A 24,851-nucleotide genomic window follows, 5' to 3' on the forward strand; every position below is an offset into this window, starting at 1 on the left:
GATTTGGCAGTTAATCTTCTGCATTGGGTCTGTTTCACACAAACATAACTGAAAGATGGAAATAACAGTCAAAAGAATATATGTAGCAATTCACTGTGACCAACGCATGTTACATAAAATTACTCATTTAAAAATTATTTATTTTAGAGGGATTTAAATGATCTTTAGTCCATTACCACTGTGAATGCTGATAGCTGGCTTCAATCTATTCTATGTACAGCTTTTAATTTCCTCTATACCTTTGGGGCTCTTTCAAACGTGTCAGTGTGAACGAGTGAGTGTGCGTGAATTGAATGAATACTGCACAAGTGTGTTGTTTCTGAATAGCTCAGACAGAGGTGTGAACAGCCCACACATAAGACTGTTTTATTGTTTCATACCACAATAAAAAAAAAGTATGACTCCAGCAGATCATTTTCATATATTATAATACAGATGCAGAATTGAAAGTTTATTCTTTAAACAGCCTAGTATTTTACAAGAAATAGATAACTACTTGGAACTTTTGATATGTCCTTAAAACAGGACATTAGTGGCCACGAATCCTTGGGCTCTACTTTTGCCGTCATTACCCATGAACACCCAGCAGAAAACAGGGAGGGGAAAGAGAAGGGGGGGATTAAAGTGAAGGGACAAAACTTTCAATAAATAAAACAAAACCAATGGATATAATCTCTAACCTTTCCCATTATACCCCAACCACCCTTCCCATATATCCACACATTTAAAAAAAAACATTAAATGGAGGCCAAATTGGAAATTTGAAGTCACTTTGAATTTTAGGACATGATCTGGGAACTACTATCTGAAGCCCAACAAACATCAAGGCTCCAGCAGACTTTTTCCAGAAACTCAAGTTGCTCTGGGCTGGTCGGATGTTTCACTGGCCACTTTGCTTTGCTCCAGTCCATTTCATCAGATTATAGGTCCGAAAGCAAAAAGGAAAAACACACCCTGCCTCAAGAGATGACTGTTGGTTCACAATCTGAAATTTAAAGAGGGATTACCAGAGTACATCTGATAAATGTGAAACTGAACATAAAAAGGTGAATGTTGTGGAAGCAGTCGGGGGGGCAGTGTCAGAGGGGGTTCGGGTAAAACGGCTGCTGTTCAAAACGGATACAGTCAGTGGGGTTTGCTTGGCTGCAGTCCCTTAAAAGTCCTCCAAAGTCTCAATCTCTCCCATATTCAGCCTCTCAGATGAGGCATTCACAGAAAAACCTGAACAAGAAAAAAGCGAGTTAGCAATGACACGTCGGCAGGTTTTTCAGACGTAGCACACTGGTGTTAGCTCTTACCTAGAAGGCTGGGGTCTGCGCGGACCATCTTCTGCTTCTTTTTCTTTTTCCCTGAGGTGACGGTCTCAAAGCGTTGCTGCTGGGCGCTCGTATGGTTGGACTGATACACCGACGATGATCCACCCCATACAGAATCCTGGACAGACAGACATGCACATTTAAAAGACTGAAGATCTGGGCGAGATGTTACCACTTGACTTAATGTGGTAGCAGCAAAGAATGATGACGATTCTGCACAAAGACCGAGCTGGGTTGATGATTATTCCAGTTATATGGAGAGTGATTTAATCGTACAATGAATACAAACACAACATTCCTGCCATTGGATGACAGGAGAAAACGGAAACATTGTGGTGCAAATTAGATTAGTGATACACACCAAAATATAACACGTTATCAAAGTATATGATACGCATCCAGATCGCTTATACAAGAGGAACACATGGACATGTTTGGTTTTCATTCCCATTAGGTAACAAGGAATAAGCGGCGCAATTACATATTTTGGGGCTGATCCAAGGGGGTGACGTGAGGGAGGGAGTCACTGGGTGAAATGTAAATAACAGTTGTGGCTGATGGAGAATGACAGCAAAACTACGTCAGAGATATGTTGCTCTGATCATGCAAGTCAGAAATAACCCATAGTACAATCTATTTTTGGGGCAGCAAGAGGAACAGACATCTATTTGTGAACACAAGACCAACACCATATGTTGACTCTTTAACTCTTGGTTCGGTTTCAGTCTGGCTCACCTGCTGCTGCTGCTGCTGCTGCTGCTGCTGCTGCTGCTGCTGCTTGAGGGCTTGCTGTTGGTTCTGCGGTGCCGGTTTCTGTTGGTTAGCGTTCTGTTTGGCACGTCGTTCGATGAACTGCTTGGCAAAGTCCTTGGCCTCGGGAGTGTCCCCCAGGTAGGCCCGGACGTAGTCGTGCACCTCATACGGAGAGTCCACTTCTTTCAGGAAGGATGCAAACGTGGGAACTGGCAGGGAGACAGACGGAGAATATTTGTGAGTTTGGCTTCAAGGAATGGTTTTTCCAATAGTTGTAGGTGGACTGCCCTTGAAAGTATATTTTTAAAGTCTCACCATCCAAATTGTTGGCCGTGTTGAGGGTGTGCAGGGTTTGCTCACACCATTGCATGAAGGTGTCCTGCTGGCTCTTATTGACCCCTTTAAACAACTTGACCAACTTCTCCTCCTCCTCCTCGGCTTTCTTATTGACCCGCCCACTCACAGAGTTACTTCACGTGTACACAAAAAGGCAGGAGGAAGACAAAAAGAAGTCATTAGGATCTGTGTATTACTCATATCCATACATGGTCAGTCATGCAGGAGGTTGTGACTAACAAAGGTTATTTTTGGCCTTCTTATTAAATACCTGAGGTTGGCGTTGCCTTTGTTGTTCTTCTGCGTGCTGGCTTTCTTGGTTGGAGGCGGTTGCTGCACGGCCTCTTTCACAGCCTCATCCCAGAAGCCCAAGTTAGAGTTGTTTGTGTCGCCCCAGATGCTGCTGGAGTCCGAGCCCCAGTTAGTGGAGGGGCTCGTGTTCATGGAGCCCCAAACTGAGCTACTCAGAGACGACGTCTGTGACGAGAGCAAGACAATGTTACTGACAACACAATACATTTCATTAGAGATTCATCTGCTTATCATTTAAATCACCTAATCATTGATTGGCTCATAGAAACGTAACAAAATGCACATCACAATTTCTTTAAACCCAAGGTGTTCAACAGCTTTCCTAAGTGTTGCATTTGTATTCAAATAAATCCTGAAATAATGATCTATTACAAAAAGATATGAGGATAATGTTATGTTATGCTGGACTCTGGCCCTTTTATTTATTTAGCAAAATACTTGGTTATTAAAAATCTAAAATCTTTTTGATGATCATTTGAATTTCTATGAGATTTGTGTAGTGAAATAGTGCCTATTCTGTCTCTTAAGCAGCTATTTCTTATAATTAATAAGCTGCTCAGAGTAACCAAGCTTTCATAACCAAACGTTAGTTACTAAATAAATATTTTGGACACGTACATTTCTTATACCCTCCTTTAGCTGATAAGACACAGTGCAAAATTGGTCTCTTACAGTTTTGTTTTGACTGCGGCTCTGCTGTGGGACGACAGGCTGTGGTTGCGGCTGCTGCTGTGGCTGCTGTTGTTGTTGTTGTTGTTGTTGTTGTGGCTGCTGCTGCTGTGGCTGCGGCTGCTCCTGCCGCTGTTTCATCTGCTGGGCTTCCTCCCTCTGAATCTCCAGCAGCGACTTGGTGGCAGCCGGCTGTGTGGCCACACTGCCCCAGCTAGACATCTTGGCCTGGGGCTGCTGAGCCAGATGCAGGGCCTGCTGCTGCTGGAGCTTCAGCATCTCCTGCTGCTGACGTCGCTGCTGTGGGGGGGAGGAGGAATAAATAGGACATGAGTTAGTGTGCATAAAAACAACATTTGGAGAGATGAAAATGAAATGGCTGCCATCTTTACCTCTTCTCGCGTCTGCCGTTCTCTCTCCTCTTCCAGTTTCTGGATCTCTGCCAGCGACAGGGCGCTCTGGTTCTGGTTCACAGCGCTGACCGACGACTGCTGGCCCCACTTTGAAGAGGACGGAAGCTGCAGAGCAGGACGATGTATTTAATGACCTTGTTTATATTTTGTACTGTCCATTTTGCATCCTCTGTGCCGTTACCTTCATCTGTGCGAGCTGCTGTTGCTGCTGCTGCTGCTGCAGCCTCCTGAGCGCCTCCTGCTGCTGCTGCCTCTGTCTCTGCTGCTCCTGCTGTCTCTGGGCCTCCTGCTCTCTCCTCTTCTGCTCCTCCAGTTGTTGTTGTGCTAAAACAGCTGCAGCTGCTGCTGCCACATCCTCTGCTCGCTTCTCCTCCTCACGCCTCCTCAGTGCTTCTAGTTCCTCCTGCTTTCTGCGCTCATCCTCCTGATAAAAGTAGAACACATTTCTATTTAGGGAGAGATTTCATAAATCCAGATAGGAGGTAGGAAGTGTGTGACATGTTTTCTTTACCTGTTTGCGAAGGAACTCTTCTCGTTTCCTTCTCTCCTCCTCTTCCCTCTGCCTCTCTTCTAATCTACGGAGAGCTTCCTCTTGTGCCATTCTCTCCTCTTCCTCTTTTTGCCTGCGTTGTGCCTCATCTTGCTCTCGCTCCCGTCTTAATGCCTCCTCCTAACGATTCACAACAGTCAGTCATCACAGAAAATTGCCTCACGATAAAGAAGTAGCTCTAAGGAATGAAGTTCTTCAGATTGACATCGTGTGTATGCTCCACCTGTTTGTGCCGTGCCAGCTCCTCTTCTGCCAAGCACTTGCGTTCTTCCTCCTGTCGCGCCCTCAGGGCCTCTTCTAGCCGTTTCCTCTCCTCTTCCTCCCTTTTCGCTCTCATTTCTGCATCACGCCTTTCCAACTCCAACTGTGGGATGATACAAGAAAATATGGTAGGGAACATTTTCGACCAATCCTATATCTTAACTCATACTTCAACTCGTCTTTCGAAACAAGAAACTACAATTTTGAGCCTTAAAAATTCCAAAACAAGATAATTGAATCATGACCAGCGTTTCCGCCAGGCGGGCGTCATGCCGTCATTTGAGGCCCTTATTCAGCTCGGAACGTCCTGAACTCGAGCCGAGGGCGTCCAAAAAAATGTAATAATTTGAGGGAAGATCGAGAGTTTTTATCGCTTGAAATTACGAAAAGGAAAAAGGACATCCCTCAGTTGGAGGGGCAAAGATTATTTTCGCTGCAAGCAAAGTGTGTTCCTGTGACGGAAAAAACACAACACCGCCGCACCTTCCAAGGACCATGCCAGGAGGGGTGTCCCTCGTAAAGACGTAAAGAGATAGTATCTATAAGGGACGGCTGAATTCAAAATCCCATCACCCACCGCTCTCGGGGTGGACGCCCTCTCAGCACTGGTCTGGCGGAAACACTCATGACGTTAGATGAGCCTTTTCAAAACCATTTTACACTGACAACAGAAAGCAGGAATACCTTAGCCGACTTTGACTTCTCCAACTGTTGCATCTGCTCGATGGTTGGCGCCTGAGCCACGGAGTCGATGGGTAAATCCCACACGCTGCTGCCATCCCACGCTGTTGAGTGCGATACAACATGATGCATTACACCTGCTGTAACACGACATACATTTTTGTATTGCTATCATGCGATTACAAAAGAAGCAAACATATTATAATCAAGGCAGAGACTCACTGTTTGGAGCAGCTTGTTGAACGTTGGGTGTACAGGAAGCCTGAGAGGACGAGTTCTGCATTTCCCACACAGAACCAGTATCGGGTACAGACGGGGAGCGGGTCACAGGAGGGAGGGGGCTCTCTGACGCTCTGCAAAAACATACATGTTGATAAATAAGGCTGCACTTAAAGGCATTATTGACTCTTCTTAAGACTCCTTATGATAACCCATTTGAAAAGAAGATTATTTTTAGATAAATATTAAATACGTCGCACAAAAAAATGATTTAGTCCCCGTTTGTCATAGCAACCCTTTTCCTGAAATGGAGAATCAGTGTCTTTCTTTAAACATGGGGAGATGAAGCCTTTGGAACATTTTAAGTGAATCCTCCTCACTCAAAAATGTATTGATACTCTTAAGGCGAGACACGGCAGGCAAAAACATCGTTTTTCAAGTACTGGAGATTTTGTGCTATTTTGATTCCATAACATGTTTTCTTTCAGGCTTTTGGAAGGAAAACATACAAAATACACATTTAAGTGTTTATTTTACTATAGTTTGTCTATTTGCGTCTGTAGATTTCTCCTAAATTCACCAAAAGTTAGCATTCTAACGTAACATAAAGTACTGCGACCGCTGTGTGCACCATGTCAACAGAGGTATCGCTGGAAAGCTCCGTCTCTCCTGCACAATCTCATCGGATCCAAATATGGTCATTTCCTTTGTATCAGCAACCAATCGTGAAATCTCATTGGCTGGTGTCAATTTCTGACAACGTGATTCGTTCAGATGCGTCACGTGGTGTGCTAAAACACTTCCTGGTTAGCTTTCAGCTAGAAATTGAAATCTCAAAATGCCAAAAAAACGGCAAAAAAAAACGTTCACAGAGAAGACGACAACAATTGTCACTTGCACGAAGCAAGGTTATATACAAAAAAATGACCCTGAACATGAAATACCTTCACGGAGTGCGTCGATGCGCAAGCTATCATCCAAAGAACAGGAGGGTTTAGCTAGCGCCTCACTGCAATCTTTAAAGGTCGTTTTCTCAAAATGAGTTTCTTCTCCTACTCTGAGTTCGAAATTTCAACTTCAGTAGCACGTACATACACCAAACCTTCCAGTTATATTCCTATCAATATTATGAAGGCTTTTACAGAAGGGTTTGTTCATATATAATTCATAGCCTGAATTATGCAACATTGTATACCTAAAAACATGGCGAAAATGGATATTTTAGGGCTGTTGACAGTATTTTCTGATTTATGGAGTGATAAAAAGAGATATCCAATATCCCTTCTGTAAAAGCCTTAGATACTAATATGACTACAAAATGAAACAAGAATTTTGAATCTGGCTATATCCAAAGTTCAGATTTCGATTCCTGAAATGTGTTAAAATATGTGCATATTTAATGAGATAATGGATAATTTGCATATTTAAACATGCTATTTCAGAAAACTTGTAATACATAAGACAATTGCCTTATTGTAAGTAATTAACTGGAGAAATTTCTAGCTGATACCTTTAAGTTAAAAAATGTACCCTATTCACCTGGGGTGTCTCGCCTTAATATATCATATTGACAATACTCTCCTAATGCTTTCCCTTTCACAAGTGTTCGTGCATTACAGTTGTACTACTGTGATAAGCCATTTCCAATTTACAGAACCACATTGTTGGGCTCCGTCTAAATGACTCCCAACGATTTGAACGAGTGCAGCAACACTTCTTACAGCCCATTATGCAAAATGATGTACATGTCCAAGCCCTAATAATACATGTAAGATTTCTAATCACTTAACCACAGTTACTGATGCATTAAGAGGTAGGGTACCAACCTGAGCTTGAGGGTCTGGTATTGCTGTAGAAGCAGGTTGATCTGCTGTTGGTGTTGCTGCTGCTGTTGAAGAGGAGCCGAGTTCAGAGTTTTCTGCTGAGCCAGCGCCTGAGCATACTGCTGCCTGGACATTGGAGGACAAATGGACGAGATCATTGAGACAAACAGGAAGAATATGTTACCGTTTACATGATTATAGACAAATAATGTACTGTATTTTCAGTTCCTATATGCATTAATGTGATTTAGTTGTAGTAATATATCATTTACAATTGTATTATGTGGTGGAGAGCCATTTTGATTCATGAAGCATAGATCAACTCTATTCCTGTATTAAGTCCAGGAAGTGAAGTAGTTTAAGGTGTGTGTATTTGTTATTGTCAGAATGAAACAAAAGCAATCATGCTGCCACTGCAAACAAAGTAGGGTTAGATGTGAGAGTGGTGTACCTGAGGAGGTATTGATATTGGAGCTGCTGTAACTGGTAGAGGTTGAGAGCAGTGAGCTCCTGCTGCCTCTTCAACCTCTCCTGATCACCTTCAGCCTGCGGGATCAATCATAGCCATTAACAGCAAAAGGTAGATAGAAACAAACAAGTTTAGAACTGCATATCCAATTGTGCTAAAAGCTAATAGTGGCCTTTTCCCATTCAACCAAGGCTACAATTGCCACTACAGTTGCATCTACTAAATATAATTTTCAAAGGGAGTGATTTCATCTTCAATAAACCAATCGGTTTGACCGTGTTGCTATAGAGAGATCATGCTAACAACTGATTACAGTGTACAGTAGTTTAAATTTGGGTGCCAATATCGTTAAAAGGATCGAGGACACGGACACTAAATTACTTTAGAAAACAGAAAGCAGTTATATCTGCAAGCTGTAAATGTTGCCATCTCAAAGACAAAATCTCAATTGCATCATAACAAACCTTTACAAAATGCATCAAGTGAAGTGAAGAGAGGAAGGGTCTTAAAAGTACATGAAATATTATCCTGACACATCTTACTGGCAAAAAGTGTGGACTATAACACCCCCTGCTGGCTAGTACTGGCAACTAGTGCTGAGAACAAAGCAAACCTTTGGACATAATGAATGAAACAGGACACATATCAAACATTTACCTGTAGAGGAGGCGGTGCTGGGCCAGGTGTGAACGGTACTCTCCCCCATATCTTTATTATGTCCCCCAGTGCTTGAAACACCTCGTCACACCCTCTTTTGACCAAGAGAGACATGGTGAAGTAACCGGCCTGAAACCACTCCGTCATCTCTGGGTTGCTGAATGGTCCTGAGAGAGAACAAAAAGGGAGCAGAAGAGATTAAGGCGTGGTATTGCAGCTGTTGTGAAAATAAATATACAGAATGTAGGTTCCATTTTGAGCACATAAAACCTCTTCAAATCTCTCACCCTGTATCTCCCCTTGGGGGTCTTTGTAGAACCATTTGAGAGCGGCCTCGTTGGTGAGCGGAAGGCCTACAGGTTTGGGCTTCTCTGAAGTCTTTACTGTAAGTCTGTCATCATCCACCACACTATCCTGAAGGTATGCTACCATCTTCTCTGCTTCCTGGTCAAACATGGGGGAAAGACAACAGTTTAGAAAATAAATTAGATACCCGTTACCAAAACAACAATAAGACCAAACATAACATGGCTGCTGGTGTTTGGAGTGTTATGGCACATTTCCACTGCAGCGGGGTAGCCCCGTTTAAACGTCCCTAAGCGTCCTGGCTCAGGCCTCGGGCTGCCTCGCTGGCCGTGGCGCATTTCCATTACAGTTTAGGACCTAGGGTAGCAACGCAGTGTCGGAGGAGCAATCGGCTTTTTTTTTCTTTCACATTTCGAGTTCAGTCGTATGGAATGCCATTTAAGGCAAAATTAAATAAATAAATAAATAATTAAATAAATACATATATATATAAATATGGCTATGAAATAAATTCTAAAATAAATAAATTAGGCAATAAATATGTATACATGTACATTTAAATACACATTTATTTATTTCATGGGACTTTTATTTCATAATGACACATTTATTTATTTCAAGAGACTTTTATTTCATAATGACACATTTATTTATTTCAAGAGACTCGTATTTCATAATGACATATTTATTTATTTCAGATGACTTGTATTTTATAATGACGCATTTATTTATTTCATGTGACTTGTATTTCATGATGAGACATTTCCATTCCTTATATGCAAATGAACGGGGCGTGGTTAGCTCACAGATCCAGACCAAAGCAACAGCACCACAACACTGACTCAATAGCTTTTGTTTCACACTCCAGTACTCTTAAGTGGTTTGCAAACTGCCAATAAACCAAACCGGTTCAAGAACCATTCTTGTGCTTTTCTGGTTCTTCTCTGGTCTTCTCTGGTCTTCTCTGGTCCGCCCAATGCTGCTCTTCTGAGAGCAACCGCTCTGACAGCTCTCTCTAGTCTCTACTGGGAAACAGCTAAAAGTCCTTCTGGAGGTAAGCAACGCTACACAATTACACCCAATTACGCCTCCATCATGGACGAGAACGACGAAGGCAATCGCTTCTGCTAGGAGGACATCGACCAGATCCTGCAGCGAAGAGCCACCATCATCACCAGGTATGTTCTTAGCAACACTAGCCACTTGCTCTTTGTGAGATACCAAGTACTTGGTTATTTGAAATGTAATATTGATGATGTACTAATTAAAACTAGGGATGGGTACAGAGCCCTAGTATTAACGGGGCCCCGGGGCTGAATTATTAAAGACCGTGGTACCGTTAAGGTCCAACGTTATCGATCTTTTTATCGGTACTGGAGACATTTAAAAAATAGATGTCATATGTATTATATCTACATAAACATTATATCGCAGTCTTACTGTCGCCAACTCCGTTTCTAATATGCAATAAGACTACAAAGTGCGTCTATGATTTATTTTCGATCTTTCCAATCCAGACGAGATCTCTCTCTCCCCGGTCGGTGCGGGGGCGACACACACACACACACACACACACACGAGAACTAAGCCCCGAGGGTAGTTATGTTACCCGTCTTGAGCATGGATGTATAATAAGAACTGGATTCAGTGTAGGAGGTGGGGTCTCATTCTTTCCTATGAGAGCTGCTCATTGGCGCATGAAGTCAAAATGGCCCAACTTTTGAGAGAACGAAACGTCACAAATTACCCGTCATGCCTGGCTGTCAGAGTAGAAGAACCCGTTTGTGCACTCACAGCGAATGCGCCCCTTAAGCCCCGTCCCCCGAGCATACACTATCGGCTCACGAATGTAGAGAGAGAATAAATCTAGATTTGGCTTTTAGTGCATTTTACAACTTTAAGGACTTCATGATTCTAGGGCTATACAATAGTTCATACTGGGTAGTTTATTTAGTTTCAAAAAAATTATCCACCGAGTTACAGACGTCTCTTTCCCAATGTTAGTCAATGGGAAAAAGTATTTCTGGGCCGGTCGACATCACAAACTGATAAGGAAATTGTAGTACCGCCGTTTGGACACAACGAATATTTTCCTCAGAGTCCGGCACACTTCCTGGGGGCTTGGTCTTGAGGTGGAAAATGCTTGTTGCCAAAAGTACAATAAGAATTTAGCATGTAAGGGCGGTAACACGAGCAATTTGTCTAAACATTTAGCAAAAGTGCTCCACATTCAGACGGAGGAATGCACCGGGTTCCACTGTCTTTCTAGTAGCTCTGTAGCCCCATCCACGAGTAACGTTTCCACGTCAGGTGTTATGTATGCTAGCAGCAACACACGGAGTTAACTCAATTATACAAACATGGGTTAATGATTAGAGGTAACTGAGTTATTTATTTTGTTAAAGTTACAGCTATTCTGTTCACAGTTCTATCAGATTATTTAATACGATTTGTTAAAACATTGTTGTTTCTTATTTTCAGTTTATTTCAAGCAGTGGCTGTACGAGAAAGACGTGGAGGACCAAGAAATGCTGGCCAGATTGGCAAAGACCGGAAGATACACAACAGAGAAGATAATGGATATTAACAAGAAAAAGAAAAAAAATGTTTATAATTTCTTTGTTGCCGTTTACATTTTGAATTATATTTGTTATTTTTAAATCAAATGCATCTATTTTAGATGATATATTTATTTAGATGTAGGTTTTTTTTGTAATATTATTGTATTAAGTATAATTTATTAAATAAAAATACTGTTATGAACACTATACAATGTCTTTATTTTGATAGTTACCAGAATACATTGTATATTTAATACTAACATAAGCTGGTGATAGATAAATGCTGGTCTGCTGGTATGCCAGCAGACAAATATTTATAAAGAAAGAAACAGAAGGGAGGAAATGATGCTAGCTAGACTCAGAATAAATCACACGGCATTGAATGGTACGCTGCATGTCATGGGGAAAAGTAACAGTGACAAGTGTAGGAACTGTGGAGTTAAAAAAAAAAGTGGAACATCTATAAAGCTGAAAGAGAAAAACTAAAGGATAACGTTTTAGAGGCAGAGAGGGAATGGAGTGTGGTTGGTATTTTGGGAACAAAAGGAGAGGGAGAAAGAGCTACCAGAAAGGCACTGTTTACCTTTAGTGAAACTGGGGTAGGTAAAATTATCTAACATTAAGTCAGGAAAGATCATAGATTTTTGTTTTATTTATTATGTTTTTTATTTATTTATTTTTGCCTGGTTTGCCAACTAGTGATGGAAATTCCGGCTCTTCTTGGTGAGCCGGATCATTTGGCTCGGCTCACCAAGAAGAGCCGGCTCTTTCGGCTCCCAAACGGCTCTTCAGTTTACCACTTATTATACCTTTTAATTAAATCAAATGTAGCCCTGTTTTGATTAATTATATGTGTACACATATATCACTTAAATTATTCAATACAACCTTTGTACTGAAGTATTCAAAAGTAAAAATTACATGTTTAATATAAATGATTTGCTGTGGCCAATTGTTTTCATTGCATTTACAGACCCGTGTAACTCTCCGATACCACCCAATGAATGCATTGACTTGCTTGTAGAACCACGCTACACAAAACAGATAGCAACACCTATAAAAACTATTTTTTTAAAAAGGGGCTACTGTATCGACCTATATAAAGTATATACATATAGGTTTTTTTTCGCTCTATTTGCTCTTTCCAGCGCTGTTTTTGCAGGGGGCTGATTCTGTGAGCTGCAGCTGACCACGCCCCCCTGCAGGAGAGGGGAGCGTGCTTTGAGATCAGCTGCTGGGCTGTCAGAAGAGGGGGAGAAAAAGAGATCTCCGTCCTCCGTGTTTTATTCTTATAGAAGTAAGAAGAGAAGTAATGGGGCAGAAACCCTCCTTTTTACGCAGCGGTCCAGACATAGACATCAAACGGCGACACATATTCAGTTGCCAGTTACTTTGGCATTAGGGCAGGGATATCTAGATACTTTCCAAGGTTTGACATAATGAATTGTGCTACTTTTAAAGCAAGCAACGATGTTTTCAAATCTGTAATCAAAAATCTCCTCAAAAACACTATTGAAGCAGTTCCTGCCGTTGCTACGTTAGTTCAAACAGTAACAACGGACTACTTTTCTTAGAGGATGCATGTCAATTTAAATCAATACATAAAACTATTTTTGAAATCAATCAAATCATTTTCTAAATCCATAAAAGCATTTCAATTAATATTGGGAGTCATGTCGTTACTTTGTTGAGAATGTGGCCATGTAATAAGCGGGATAATGTGCACATTATCGCGACCGACACATCACTATTGCCAACGGACAATTTACACCGAAGAAGAAGCGAACATTTCTGGCGGGTGAAATTTAGAGTATCAGATTACATGCGATGTCTGACTGAGAATTTAGTAGTTTGCCTTAGTCCTTCTCCTCCAGTTTCTTCCTCTTCTCGAGTAGTCAGTGTGGTGCTGTGGCTTTGGTCTGGGTCTCTGGATCTGTGAGCTAACCACGCCCCGTTCATTTGCATATAAGGAATGGAAATGTCTCATCATGAAATACAAGTCACCTGAAATAAATAAATGCGTCATTATGAAATACGAGTCTCTTGAAATAAATAAATGTGTCATTATGAAATAAAAGTCCCATGAAATAAATAAATGTGTATTTACATGTACATGTATACATATTTATTGCCTCATTTATTTATTTCAGAATTTATTTCATAGGCATATTTATATATATATGTATTTATTTAATTATTTATTTATTTAATTTTGGCTTAAATGGCATTCCATACCGTCGAGCTCCCGCTGGATTTTATCATCCCCAATGAGATGTAGGAACGTCGTCACCTCCTCGGTCGACCACGGTGTGCTTTTCTTTGACGTTGCCATTTTTGTAGCTCCTCAGTTTACAAAAATGCTGTGTATAAAAATGCTGCAAGCTTGCTTCTAGATATATGCACCGCTAGGGATGATCTCGCGCGCGATCTTGTGACGATTCTCTCTGACCAATCAGCAGTCGAGAGTGTTGACGTCACTAGTTCAGGCCTGGCCCTGGCCTGATAGAACCACGATTTTATGGGGCCGGAAAAAGTACCCGCTAGCCAGTGCTACGCTATATGGAAAGGCCACCAAAAACTGGCCTGGCCGCTTGAGGACGCTTAAACGGGGCTACCCGCTGCAGTGGAAATGCGCCATTAGTGGACACGGGTTGTCTTTATTGTTTTATGGTCTTCTATGGCAGAGGTTCTCAAATGGGGGTACGCGGACCCCTAGGGGTACTTTGGAGTAATGCAGGGGGTACGTGAGATTTATTTTATGTTAATGAAAAAGAAAAAGAAAAAAAAAATAGATAAATATACCAATTTTAGGAAAAGTAACGAAGTTTGAGCAGTGTGGGTTTTATATTAATAGACTAGAGCAGGGGTGGGGAACCTCCGGCCTGCATACGGCCCGCGAGACAATTTGGTACGGCCCTCAAGGTAATTTAGAAACACACGCAAAAAAGAAAAAAAATGTAAGAAATCTAGTCCGCAAAAAATTAAACAAGCGAGTAAGCCTGTTTTTCCTGGCCAAGGTCAGGGTCCTTGAACACAACACGAGCCTAACGTGTCATCACGTGGTATATGTCTCGACCGGTCTCGACTGACAGGGGTGTAGTTCTGACGGAGAGCAGTGAGCACCAGAACGCCACTCCGGCACTTCAGAAATTGCAGTACCGATAAGGAGCCGTACACATGCTGCAGTTTCTGCGTGTCTGTGTCTTTAGTTGTAAGCCCAGTGGCGATCTGTTCATCTGTCATACTGATCATACAGTCAATAACTTTGTTGTTATTAGCATCTGGTTAGCTAGCTATGCTAATGAATATAAGAAGCTTTTTCTCCAACCAGTGAGGTAAAGGCACATCTTTATATGATCATTATAGTTATAAAAAAATAAGAGAATAAAGTAAACAGGTATAAAATACTATATGACAGTAAAAAAAAGTTGTTATTAATAAAGAAGAACACAGTTTGAAAGGAGAGTGATTTGTCAAATATTCATAAAGAAAAATAAATCTGCTTCCAGTTCTGTTTCATATGGGTGTTGAGAGATGTTTCCATAGATCTCCTAATGTTGCTCTCAAAGTGCACCAGATTGATGCTTTTAACTTCAACATTTAAAAACAAATCTTCCCGGGGGAGCATGTCCCCCGGACCCCCCTAGAGGAGGTTAGGTCCCCCCCCCACTTAAATCATGTTCACATGGATAGGAAACTAAATATATTTGCACACATCTTGTGTCCATATCTTTCTGTTTTGGTGGTCACGCCACACCGTGGACGTGCATGCATGCGCGAGTCATGGTGAGATATCTGGATTAAGAGGTTGCTTTTTCTTTGCACAGAATGAAATGAATGGGCTGTGATTTTAGTTTTTTTAAGCAGAGGTCAATCATTTGTACGGCCCTCTGAGGATATTGTAAAAATTGAAATGGCCCTTGAGAGGAAAAAGGTTCCCCACCCCTGGACTAGAGTTACACATATTTCAAAACACGAAGTGTAATAACTGCAGTTGCCTCCCTGTCAGAATGACAAAGATCCTCAGTGAAGCACAAGTCCATGTTTCTCACTAAATTGTAAGTACAACTTATTAAAAAGATCAGTTAAATGCAACTAATGTCGTCTTAGTGTTATTGCATGATATTGAAATTGGTTGGCCATGCATTTAGTGATGGATTGTAAACATTTGAAATGTAGCATTTAAGTGTTTCTCAGTTACAAGGTTGTTGTGTTAATAAATCAGACACTGATGGCGCAAGGCGGTACTGTACCTCTTTATATAGGCTTTTTTTCCCAAACAAATTGTTTTTGCGCTGATCAGGGGGTACTTGGCTCAATTTTTTTTTTCAAAGGGGGTACATGATTGAAAAAGGTTTGAGAATCCCTGTTCTATGGAATGCATCACAGTATTCAAATAAAGATTAGCCACGCCTCTTTTATAATTCTCAAAATAACCTTTTCAATAAGTACATGATTTTAAGAGATCCTTCAATTCAGTTGGAGATATCTCACTACTGTTTGTGGAATACAGGCTAGTCTGATTTTCATGTTAGATGTGCCAACTTACCTGCTCAAAGTGTTTGAGTCTCTCGTCTTCATCTGTGTCGTGTGACACAGCCGTGGGCCTGCCAATAGGTGCCATTAAACTCGAGGAGAAGGACAAAGGATGTTTCATCGCCGCGGGGACCACCATGTGCTTTTGCGATAGCTGGACGCTGGGTGATGGAGCAGATACTTCTGCAAAAACAGTATGAGTGAAAATTAGATATTAGGTGGTTTTCTTGGTAGGTGTGGATAAATGGTTAAAAAAAAAAGTCATTTTAAAGGGGACATTTTATTTAAGACTCAAATCCCACCTGCAAGGGTTGTAGAAATGTGGTTCATGGGTTCACGCATGCTGTTGGACATGGGGATGTGCAGGGGGGCTTTGCAGTTCTCTGGGGGCAGCTCCAGCGGTGGCTGCCGTTCAATCGGCCTCTCAGACTCTTCTGTTCTGTTTGGCTGGATCAGGGACCGAGACTGAGGCTCGGAGACAGGAGGGGCTGCAGGTAACGCCTCCTCTGATGCTCTCGAATACTCTATATATTTAAAGAAAATGTATAGTAATGAGATGGAGGCCTTGTCTATGCGAGTTCTCTTGAGGGATGATGTTGCAGTACTAAACAATAAACATGAGGACATAGCTATTTGAGTCACAGAGACAAACTTTTTTTTTTAAGGTGTTTTGTAGCTTCATACCAGATCTCTGTGGTTAGCATTTGAAATGATCTTCTAAATCCTTGCTTGTACTTTCAAATATCTGGATCACATTTGATTTCACCTTCATTATGACAACAGTGTTGTAAATGTACTGCTGATGGAGTTTCTGAATTGCATGTGATATTCATATTAAAAGCCTTTCAAAAACAAAGTTACTTATATTTAGATGGCTTCAATGGAAATGAAAAGGAAAGATTGAGTTAAAGACACACCTTGAAGCAGGTAGCCTTAGTGCAATGGAAATGCAAATCCCTGCTGTTTTGGGCTGATGCGCCGAGTGAAACCATGTGTAAGGAAAAACAACATATCTGACCTTTTCGTTCTGCATCCGTTTCAATATCTTTGGTCCCTTTGAGTTGACAGTCGTCCTCTTCCAGGCCTTCTTCACACTCTTCCAAGGGTTTGAAGTCCAGCTCTCCCTCCTCCAGAATTGGCTCCTTGGAAGCTTTCTGAATACACAAAAAGAACAAAATTACAGCAACTACAAAGCTAGTATCCCAAAGAACATTCAGACTTGGCCCCAAAGAGATGATCTGCTCCGTAATAGTGTGGACGAGCCATTTGTGTGAATAAATAGCAAATCAATACTTCATTCAAAAGAAACTCAATGATTTATTCTCAGGTGTCCTCTAACCTTGAGTGAGAGAAAGGCCCCCGATGAGTCGAAGGTGCCCGCCTCCTCGTCTGCGTCCTCCAGACACCACTCTGGCAGGCTGTCGTCGTCCAGGCTGCCGCTGCCTGATCGCGGCCTCCTGTAGCCGCGCTCGTCTTCTCTGGCATCGAATGGGAAACGACGACGCTGATCTGGGAGTTCCCGCCACCCTGCCGACCGAGGCCCTTCCGCTGAAAAGACAAATAGGTAGCATTTTGAAACAATCATAATCCCCAAATCTACAGTAGCTTCATGAAGATGGCAACAATTAGGCCTGCATTGAATGATCCAATTTACATAAAACATGTGCCATTAGTTGAAGTATATTATGCTGATATCCACGCTGACAAACTTTCCATCATACACAAGAAGAAGTTGTGCTTGAAAATACCCCTTAAATTAGCAGAAGGTAAGAATATATTCTGTCGAGCGCTGAAATAATTTAACAGCCCCTACAACAGTTTACAGACTGCAACACAACTGCACCCTAATCAGTAGCTAACTAAACAACAAACACTGCAGGTCAACATAAATCTTCTTTTTTAATAAAGAGATATTGGTTAAAGGGTCAGTACTGCCCCCACCTGGGCTCGGGGGGCACCACCGCTCACTGTCCCATCGAGACCCCGCCGGGCACCAGCCCCCCTCATCATCCTCACCATTCTGAGCAGAACGCCAGTTCTCACTCTCTGAACGCGTGAAGTCTTGCTTCCTCGGTAGGCCGGTTACACCGTCTTCATAGTTGACTCGGACTGCAGAGAGTAGTGGGTGGAGGGTTAGTTCAAAGTAAAGCTATCACTGTTATTTTCAACCACAGCCGTTTACACTTAGTTAAGAACTCTGAAATCACTGGTCAATTTTAAACAAAAGCAAACTTACCGGGAATCATCGGAAAATGTCCTGGAACAACTTCAACTGAGGAGAGAGAGCAACAAGTAGATAAGTCAGTGCTTTGGCCAATGAATACATCATGTATGGATTATTAGTGATAATAACTGAATTTAACACTGACCTGGGTCTTTTCGACCTGGTTTTTCAAACCTTCTTTCTCCCCTGGTGAGATAAATAAACACATTATGTAAGCTCATTACAAACATATTGATTGACCATTTGCATACAGTTAAAACAATTTATTTTAAACATAACACCACAAATGGGCATCTTCATACCTTTCTTCCCAGCTTTGGGAGCGATGCATCTCCCTCGCTCCACGACCAAAACCTTCCACATCATCAAAACTTCTTTGGTAAAACCCTCCATCTCCTCTTCCCCGGCCTGAGGACAACCACAGGTTGACGTGAGTTAACGTGACCTTAAGAGGGTTAATTAGCTACTGACTATGTGTGACTGCTTAGCATGAACTAGTCTTTAGGTGGGATATTCAACATGTGGTCAAAGGACCAAATTCAGTTCAAACATCAGCAGGGGGTCGCACAAGACATATGTAGATTTTCCACATCAGAAAGTCTATAGCACCTTCTGCAGCCAGTAGTATTGGGTGGATTCACTTTATAATAATATGCATAAATATATAGCTGAAATATCATGATCCATGCACAAAATCTAATAATGCTGTACTTTTCCATATTTATACAAGGATGCACAATAAACAGTAAAGAGAACAAGCTTTAAAGTGGTGAAGAAAAGGAGTGGTGCAGGAATGAGTCGTAAGACCCAGAAATGAGTCAGCATTTTAGCATTGCTGGTTTGCTCGTATTCAAGTCAATGCTTTTTATTTTGTATTAGATGGCTGAAGTAAGGTCTGTGGTTTACAAAAGCCAAATACATGTTTTCATGTTTTGTTCTACAACATAACATACTTTAGTAAATACCCCACTGGTCAAATTATTCTTTTATGCGTTTTAAAAACGGCCGAGGCTAACAAGTGACTGAATTGACAGTACTTGAGAGTTGGGGTGTAGGTTGAGCATTCAGATTTAGCAGTATAAAAAGCATTAATCAGCTTAAACTGATTTGAGGAGGGATACGGTGTCTGAATGTGTGAGTTCTTGATACCATCAGACTGAACTCAAACAGGTTTCTCTATGTTTTAGACACATCAACAATTCAAGCAGCTGCAGCAGTGTGTGCTGATCAGGCACAATACCTACAGAGTGCTAATATTACACTCCTTGTCCCAGCTGGTCGGATTCTTCAAATGCTTCCTAAATATCTGTGCTTGTTGTGACTTCTGAAACTGCATAGGCAAAATAGCAAAATGGCTTTAATAAAGAGTAACTTAAAAAAGAAATCCACCATAATGCGTCTACCTGCAGCTTTGTATCCTTGAAAAGAGAAAGGAAACATGAAACATCCTGGTATGATCTTAATTAAATTCTTACCTCTACCCCTTGAGGTACTTCGGCCTCTTGGTGCCCCTACTATCGGACCGCTTCCACGCCCTGTCAGCCGGAGTACAGCTGAACTGTTTACAGACATGGAAAAATTTCTCTGCAAACACAAAAGAGGGGGGGGGGGGGACAAAAGATACACTCTTAACTTTCTGCTTTGTGACTGCTTCAAATTCAAATGACAACTCATTACAGCTATTGATGAACTGCTTAGCAGAGATCAAATCCTGGCTGAGCCAAAATGTCCTCAACCTCAATGAGAGCAAGACTGAGGTCATCTTTTTTGGACCCCAACCTCCAGCCTCCCAGGTTGATATTCTGGGCTCCCTCAAAAATAATATCCTCCCCTCTGTCACGAACCTTGGAGTGACCTTCAATAGCACTTTTAAATTCGATAAGCAGGTCAGCAGCGTAGTCAAAACCTGATTTTTTTTAAATACGACTATTGGCCAAGACAAAGTCGTTTTTATCTTTTAAAGACCTGGAAAGGGTTATTAACGCCTTTGTTACCTCGAGGTTGGACTACTGCAACGCTCTGTACGTGGGTATGGACCAGGCGTCAATTAAACGTCTGCAGCTAGTGCAGAACGCAGCTGCACGTCTTCTCACTGGCCACATCACCCTAATTCTGGCCTCATTGCACTGGCTTCCAATTAGGTTCCGAATTGATTTTAAACTCCTTTTATTTGTTTTTAAAAGCACCAAATGGGCTGGCTCCTGCCTATATAGCCGAACTCCTCCAGCGCTACGCTACACCCCAGCCAGAGCATTAAGGTCGGCTGACCAGCTGCTGCTATAGTGTCCAAGACCAGGCTCAAAACCCGAGGGCACCGAGCTTTCGCAGCAGCTGGCCCCAGGCTCTGGAACACTCTGCCCCTCCATGTGAGGTCGGCCCAGACCCTAGGGGTTTTTTAATCTACGCTTAAAAACACACTTCTTCTCCCTGGCCTTTTAGTCAGAGCGGAGCACGACTCCTGACTTTTCCCTGTGTTTTCTATATATCTGTTGTAATTGATTGTCTTTTATTATGAATGTAGTAATGTGTTTTTAAGTGATTGTAGTATTTATTACATGTACAGCACTTTGGCCCGACCAAAAATCGCTTTTAAATGTGCTTTAGAAATAAACTTTGATTTGCTCTTTATTTGGTAACCAGATTGCCAAAAGCAATCTGAGAAATTACAATAAGAAGCCAACTAGCCTAAGGGCAGTATGATATGTATCTTGGTCTGGAACTGTTTCTGATCTCTGACCTAGATAAAGACCTGGTAAAAGAACACCTACCTGTTCCTCCTCTGTAAAAGACACGAGTGCCAGGGGCGGCAAGGGCTCCTCTTGCAATATGGGCAGGAACTCTTTATCGTGAAGGTCTAAGGGGATCTGGCAGAGAAAAACAATTAGACGAAAACAAGGAGAATGAATATCTAATCCTGGCAGGAATACAACTTGTACAAGTTATTTAATTATATAATAATTAATATAACCTGGAGGCCTACCAACCTTGTCATCCTCTATATAAAGTGCTAACATTTCTTCTCTTCCGTAGCGATATTCTGCGAGTTTATACTTTGGCAATGCAGGTGAGAGGGGTGGAGAGACAACCCCACAGCCGCCTCCTCCACCACCAATACCGCTGCTCCCACCTCCAGACAAGGCACGGAGCCTGCAAAGAGAGGAGGAGAAAGGGTGGTAAAAGCAGAAGGGACATAAGAGCAGAAAACACTTAAAAAGCTGAGGTGGCACTAGACATGTATGACTTTACATAAAACCAGTTTCACAACTTCCAAATCATGAATTTATGCCAGTTCATTTACCATTCTGGTCCAAAGTTAAGTGTCTGGGTTTCGGCCATTCTTCCTCGAAGTTCTACAGATATAAAAAGAAGAAAAGGGATTAGTGCCACTTAGTATCATTATAGTATAGCAGTACTACGGTTGGAAATTAAATGTACACATTGTCACTGTAAATAATTTACCTAAGAATTGCACAGAAAATAAAAATCCTACAGATTATGTAACTTGTTTTGTTAAACAAACATTTACTAACAATTGGTTTTAGGGATGCACATGTATTACCATTCAAAAAATCATTTGCATCTTTTTTTATTAAGGAAAACAAGATTAGGTTATTGTCAATTTTAACTGCAGTACTGTCTTGCAATCAATAACTATCTACAAAAATACAATATAAACCATGTTGTTTTATGATAACAGTTTTGCTTAATCAATTATTTATCACAACTAATTTACCATAGAAAAATTCTGCTCAATATAATTTGGAAACAGATGTAAGGTTTTGTTACCAGCTTTAAAGAATTACAACTCCTCAGGATATATAGCCCATCCCACTAGCAGTGTACAATTTCAATCTGCTAAAGCTATTTTAGGAAGTCTCCCAGTCTGCAAAGAGGGCCTGGACACCTGTAACTGACAACGAATGCAGCCTTTAGGAAATAAACCACTACAAAAAATGGTTTTTGCCAATAGGATTTTAAGTTCTTTTATATATGTTTATCCATTACCAAGACTTTTCCTTCATACTTTGACTGGAAAACAATGATTTATGACTTCGCAAAGCTTGTTCAAATATCGGGCACAAACGGCGACAGTACACACACTGACCATATGGAAGCCAGGATAAGCCACGTGTAACTTGGTGGTTAAAGCAATAAATACAATAACTGCATTGAAGTTACAAGCATTTGTGACAATTCCCCTACACGACTTGCACATGCACCAGTGATAAAATACAGTATACAAACAAAAGTTTAAATAAATAAAAAAGATACGACTTGTAAGAAACTACTTTTGATCCTATCTCGCAAACTACCCAATCCGTTCAAAACAAAATACCCTTTAAAAGTTTGATTGTGACTTTTAAAAAAGGCATATGGATTGAATCAGCGAAAAAGGTGACAGATCCCTGTGTTCTTTCAAAGCTGTCCCGATTGTTAACTAACACTTTCTGTACATCGTGTAACGTTAACGCAAATCAAACACACAGCTAAATACATTGAGTCACACTGACCCACCGTGCTGTAGTACATTGTGGCTAACTCTGGTTAACACTACTGATGCATGTTAAAGTTGGAAAGATCCGAAATAGTCAATCGGGAAGGTTAAGTGTAAATCATCACTAACGTTAGTTAAAATAGCAAGCTAACCAGTAGATTGCACAGCTAACATGGGTAATGTAGCTTTACACAAGACGAACGTAACTGACATTAGCCAACACATTTCCTATCGGATAAAGGTTGACCGTGAATTAATAGTTATGTTGAATGTTGTCAGTAGAGTTGTGTTACTTTCTACTTGCATTTGCCACACCAGGGTATTCTTGTTAGCCAACGGTAGTTATGCTAGCGCATTAGCTAGCCCTCTGCATTTCGCCAGCTAGCAATAAGCTTTATATCCCAACGTAGCTAATGTCTGCGTGTCATACGTGAATATGAGACATAATGCACTGAAATACATGTGTTACCCATAAGGAAAAACGCATTGTCATATGGTCTAACGTAAATGACCAAGGCAACACTGATCTTACACAGGAGGTAATCCCTATCCTCAATGCTAGCATGCTAACAGTTGGGCTAACTAGCTACACGCGGCCTTCGCGCAGCCTGGATCCATAACAACATTTCCTCCTCTAACCATCCCGCACTTCACTCGGTCCGGACGCGGCATACTGAGTCACTGGAGCCCGGTGCTGCGAGGCCAAGCAAACATGTTGATTTAACAACAATCCCAAGCACAACTGCTCTTCACAATATGACTCTCTGACGTGGAGCTTTACCGAAATATACGATTTTCCTTCGTTAGTGTATTAAACTTTGGCTGTCTTACCTCTGCTTGTTCTGACAGCACAAGGTTTGTATGCGAGTTGTGTAGCGCTCTCTCTCTCTCTCTCTCTCTCTCTCTCTCGCTTTCCACAAGATGGCTGAGTGTAGGTCACATGACATCTGATAAAACCCGTATGTCGTGTACAGATTTGCTGACTGGTGCTCAAACAACCAGGTGAATATTATCAATGTTTTTTTATCATTCTCATAATGGACACAAATATATCACAAAACACATCCGTATTTAAATCTATAAATGCATTGATAAATACAAGATAAGAAATAATCAGTAGTGATGTAAAGTAGGCCTAGGTGTTTGTAAAATATGTAGGCCTACAGTTAAATGTCTACGATATTTGGGCTTTACAGGGTTAACAAGGTATTATACATAAATATATACATACATATATGACAGATGGAATATTAAATATTGAACAGATTATATAAATGTACAATGTAGTTTTATTCCAAGAGAAACTATGGAGCAGAGACAGTTCTCTGCCAGCCAGAGGTGATTTATTGTACTTAGTTATTCCAGTGGGCAGGAATGTTTTCCTGTATCGGTCCTTGTGACAGCGGAGCTGCAGCAGTCTGTTGGAGAAGGAGCTCCGTTGATTGTCCAGCTGCAGGTGGAGATGATGGGTGGGGTTATCCATGATGGACAACAGCCTGTTCAGTGTCTCTCCACCACAGCTTCAAAGGGGTCCAGCTTGATGCCGATGACAGACCCAGCTTTCCTGATCAGTTTATTGATTCTGCTGATGTCACCGGCTCTGATGCTGCCCCCCTAGCAGACCGAGCAAAGAAGAGTGCACTGGCCACAACAGACTGGTAGAAGATCTCCAGCATCTTGCTGCACACGTTGAAGGATCTCAGCTTCCTCAGAAAATAGAGTCTGCTCATCCCCTTCTTGTACACAGCATCAGTGTTGATCCTCCAGTTCAGTCCATTGCCTAAGTGCACTCCCAGGTAGCCTACTTGTAGTCCTCCACAACAGCCACATCTTCTATAACAGAAGCGCTCCAACCCACTGGGTCAACTGTTTTTAGGTAATTTGATTACCAGCTATTTTGCTAGGGATCTTGCAACATTAAAGCATTATCAAAGGCATGTCCTTCATTGGGTAATTATGTGACAGAATCTAAAACTTTGATAACTTTATGTTATGATTTCATTATCCATATTCTTAAACAATATTGTGTTGACAGAACAAAATTGACACACAGGAAATCTGGAGTAAGGTTGCAGGCCTATTATTCCCTTATATAATACTATACATTGTTATACAATAGGACTCTATGAGCTGGCAACTAGACTATTACCTAAAGTTGAGGAAGCTACCATGCAAAGTCTGCTGTGTTCTCTACCTAATGGGAATTTGGAGGTATTGACTGTGTACATAAAATATGCAAAGAGAGTGGTAGACAGAGGTGGGGGAAGAAA

The 24,851-nt window shown here is 41.4% G+C and overlaps 1 protein-coding gene across 10 annotated transcripts; it reads right to left on the minus strand.

Annotated features, from left to right (window-relative positions):
* Positions 1 to 313: 313 nt before the first annotated feature.
* Positions 314 to 23,513, minus strand: gigyf2 (GRB10 interacting GYF protein 2). 10 transcript variants are annotated; one of them, XM_034234567.1, is made up of 29 exons: positions 23,413 to 23,513; positions 21,385 to 21,436; positions 21,071 to 21,233; positions 20,855 to 20,950; positions 19,562 to 19,670; positions 18,389 to 18,494; positions 18,232 to 18,272; positions 18,099 to 18,134; positions 17,879 to 17,971; positions 17,202 to 17,410; positions 16,881 to 17,016; positions 16,165 to 16,386; positions 15,876 to 16,045; positions 8,747 to 8,903; positions 8,460 to 8,626; positions 7,785 to 7,879; positions 7,337 to 7,459; positions 5,514 to 5,644; positions 5,295 to 5,395; positions 4,573 to 4,713; positions 4,311 to 4,469; positions 3,981 to 4,223; positions 3,779 to 3,904; positions 3,390 to 3,686; positions 2,677 to 2,882; positions 2,385 to 2,539; positions 2,052 to 2,278; positions 1,299 to 1,434; positions 314 to 1,221 (listed from the first exon to the last, which is right to left on the minus strand). In XM_034234567.1, the coding sequence occupies exons 2-29, from the start codon at positions 21,420 to 21,422 to the stop codon at positions 1,154 to 1,156; spliced, it is 3,951 nt and encodes a 1,316-aa protein (XP_034090458.1). In that variant the 5' UTR covers positions 21,423 to 21,436; positions 23,413 to 23,513; the 3' UTR covers positions 314 to 1,153. The 10 variants fall into 10 exon arrangements, with proteins under 10 accessions (XP_034090458.1, XP_034090457.1, XP_034090456.1 ...); XM_034234566.1 differs by having other exon boundaries at positions 1,299 to 1,437; positions 2,049 to 2,278; XM_034234565.1 differs by having other exon boundaries at positions 1,299 to 1,437; positions 2,070 to 2,278; positions 5,295 to 5,431.
* Positions 23,514 to 24,851: the final 1,338 nt, after the last annotated feature.

Source organism: Gymnodraco acuticeps, unplaced genomic scaffold, assembly GCF_902827175.1.
Source record: "Gymnodraco acuticeps unplaced genomic scaffold, fGymAcu1.1, whole genome shotgun sequence".
Classification (NCBI taxonomy): Eukaryota; Metazoa; Chordata; class Actinopteri; order Perciformes; family Bathydraconidae; genus Gymnodraco; species Gymnodraco acuticeps.